Source organism: Fukomys damarensis, unplaced genomic scaffold (assembly GCF_012274545.1).
Source record: "Fukomys damarensis isolate Sample0158 unplaced genomic scaffold, DMR_v1.0_HiC HiC_scaffold_19, whole genome shotgun sequence".
NCBI lineage: Eukaryota > Metazoa > Chordata > Mammalia > Rodentia > Bathyergidae > Fukomys > Fukomys damarensis.
This window is the reverse complement of record NW_022900931.1, coordinates 63,639,278-63,641,415: the sequence shown is the minus strand read 5'-3', so window position 1 is coordinate 63,641,415 and position 2,138 is coordinate 63,639,278. Positions and strand designations below refer to the sequence as shown.

Sequence of the window (2,138 nt, the reverse complement as noted above, 5' to 3'; positions counted from 1 at the left end):
CGTCCACGAGCAAAGCGAACCTCGGGAGCCGCCGCGCATCCCCACGCTGGCTTTTATGTAAATCACACATCGCACACAGGCGCTGCTGAAAAGCGCGGAAGGTTGGTCACTCCAGGAGTCCCCTGAATAACACTCTCGGTGCAGAGAGCTGCACGGGGGATTCCTGGTTGCGAGGTCACAGGCAGGGGACGGGCATGGCGACAGAAGGACAGGGCGCCGCGGGCAGGGCAGGAGGACTGGAACCGGCCTGTGGTGCTCGGGAAGGCTCCCTCTGTGCTGTCGCAATCATCAAACAAAGTCCCTGTTTTCAAAAGTGCAAGCAAAATAGCAGTTTTCAAGGCAAAAAAAAAAAAAAAAAATCTCAAACTCTGTTATTCCACTCCTGGGAAGCAAGTGTTGGGTGCGAATCTGCCCACCGAGATGCCTCCACTTCACTCAGGCTTTGTCCTGCTTTTCACTTCATATTAAGGGGGGAAATACAACAAACAAAGGAGGCGGGAGGGAGGAGGAAGGAAGGGAGGGACAAGAAAAAAAGGAAAAATAGAAGGAAACGAAGCTTTCATTCATAGGGAGGGAGAGGGGGAAATGGGATAAACTAAAATTAAAATTAAAAAAAAAAACCCAGGAGTCAGGCTTGTGACACGGCCCTGTAGTCCCAGCTACTGGAGGCTGAGGCAAGAGGATCTTCAAGCCCGAAGTTCAGGGGCAGCCAGGGCAACATAGCAAGACTCGGCCTCCAAAATATCAAAACAAAAACCTCAAGTAACAGTCTAACTTAATGTTTTTCTTTAGATGAACACACCAAAGCTTAGAGCAGTCATTGCATTTTGGCTTTGTCCTAAAGAGCGGCAACTTTGGAGATACGAGTTCCTTTTTTCCCCCAGCTCTCCAGAAAATAAATACAGAACTGTGTTTTAAAAGCTAGAACGGTGCCATCTGCATGCATCCTTTGTATTCTAATGTGCTCTGTTTACACTTGGCCAGCACATGGACACACACACACACACGCGCGCACGCTGCTGTACAAAGATAATGAGGGGACACTGCTTTCTGTGTTTTACAAAAGTGTTGGACAGAGAGCCAGGTTGGATGGCCCAACAATGGGGAGGGACTGGAAGAAGAGGCACCAGGCTAGGAAGATCGAGGGAACAGGGAAGAGGTCCACCAAAACAACGCCTGCTCACCAAAGGCTGAGTTAAAATGCAGTGAACAGAAAGACCTGGGAGACTGAGGCAGGAGGTTCTCAAGTTTGAGCCCCACCTGGGCAATTTAGAAACTCAGTGAGAACCTGTCTCAAAACAAAAAATAAAAAAAGAGCATGCCGTAATCCCAGCACTCAGGAGGCTGAGGCGGGAGGATCGCTGTGAGTTCGAGGCCAGCCTGGGCTACATCGTGAGTTCCAGGTCAGTCTCAACTACATAGTGAGACCCTGTCTCAAAACAAAAACAAAAAATAAAAAAGGGACTGAGAATGTAGCTAAGTGAGAAGACCCTGAATTCAAGAGGCTGAGGCAGGAGGATTGCCAAGAGTTGGAGCCTGAGTTGGCTACCCAGTGAATGCAACACCAGCCTGGACTACATAGTGAGACGGAGAGAGAGAGAGAGAGAGAGAGTCCCAAAAGGAAGGGGCACTGTGCAGCACGGGAGGCCCAGGAGGCTTCCCCTCACACCGACTCGCTCTTCTGGGGCATGGTGTCCACTGTGGAGCGCGTGAAGGACTTGCTCTCCCTGTTCAGCGAGTCCTCGGTCAACACCTTGCGCAGGACGCTGGGCAGGGACTTGAGCAGCCGGCCATGGAAGCTGTGGCCGGCCACCACGTAGATGATGGGATTGATGCAGCAGTTGATGTAGGCGATGGAGACGCACAGGGCGTCCAGGCCCTTGGTGTTCTTGTAGACGGATGAGGTCGGGTGGTGCCAGGCCAGCAGGACGCCCGTCACCTGGTAGGGCAGCCAGAAGATGAAGAAACTGCTCACCACGGCCACCACCACCTTGAGCGTCTTGGCAGAGCGCGTGGCCCTGCGGCTCCAGGTCCGCAGCAGGAGGAAGGCGTAACAGCCGGTGAGCGTGAACAGCGGCCCCAGGAAGCCCACGACCAGCCGCACCAGGGCCACCGTCCGCTCCGCGCGGCTGCCCACC

At 53.2% G+C, this 2,138-nt stretch overlaps 1 protein-coding gene across 1 annotated transcript in view; it reads right to left on the bottom strand.

Moving 5' to 3' along the window:
* Positions 1-1,470: 1,470 nt before the first annotated feature.
* Positions 1,471-2,138, bottom strand: part of C5ar1 (complement C5a receptor 1) — an 8,359-nt gene continuing 7,691 nt past the window's right edge. Inside the window, exon 3 of the mRNA XM_033765872.1 lies at positions 1,471-2,130. Within this exon, the coding sequence (XP_033621763.1) occupies positions 1,664-2,130 (467 nt within the window). The 3' untranslated portion in view covers positions 1,471-1,663. The remainder of the gene's footprint in view (positions 2,131-2,138) is intronic.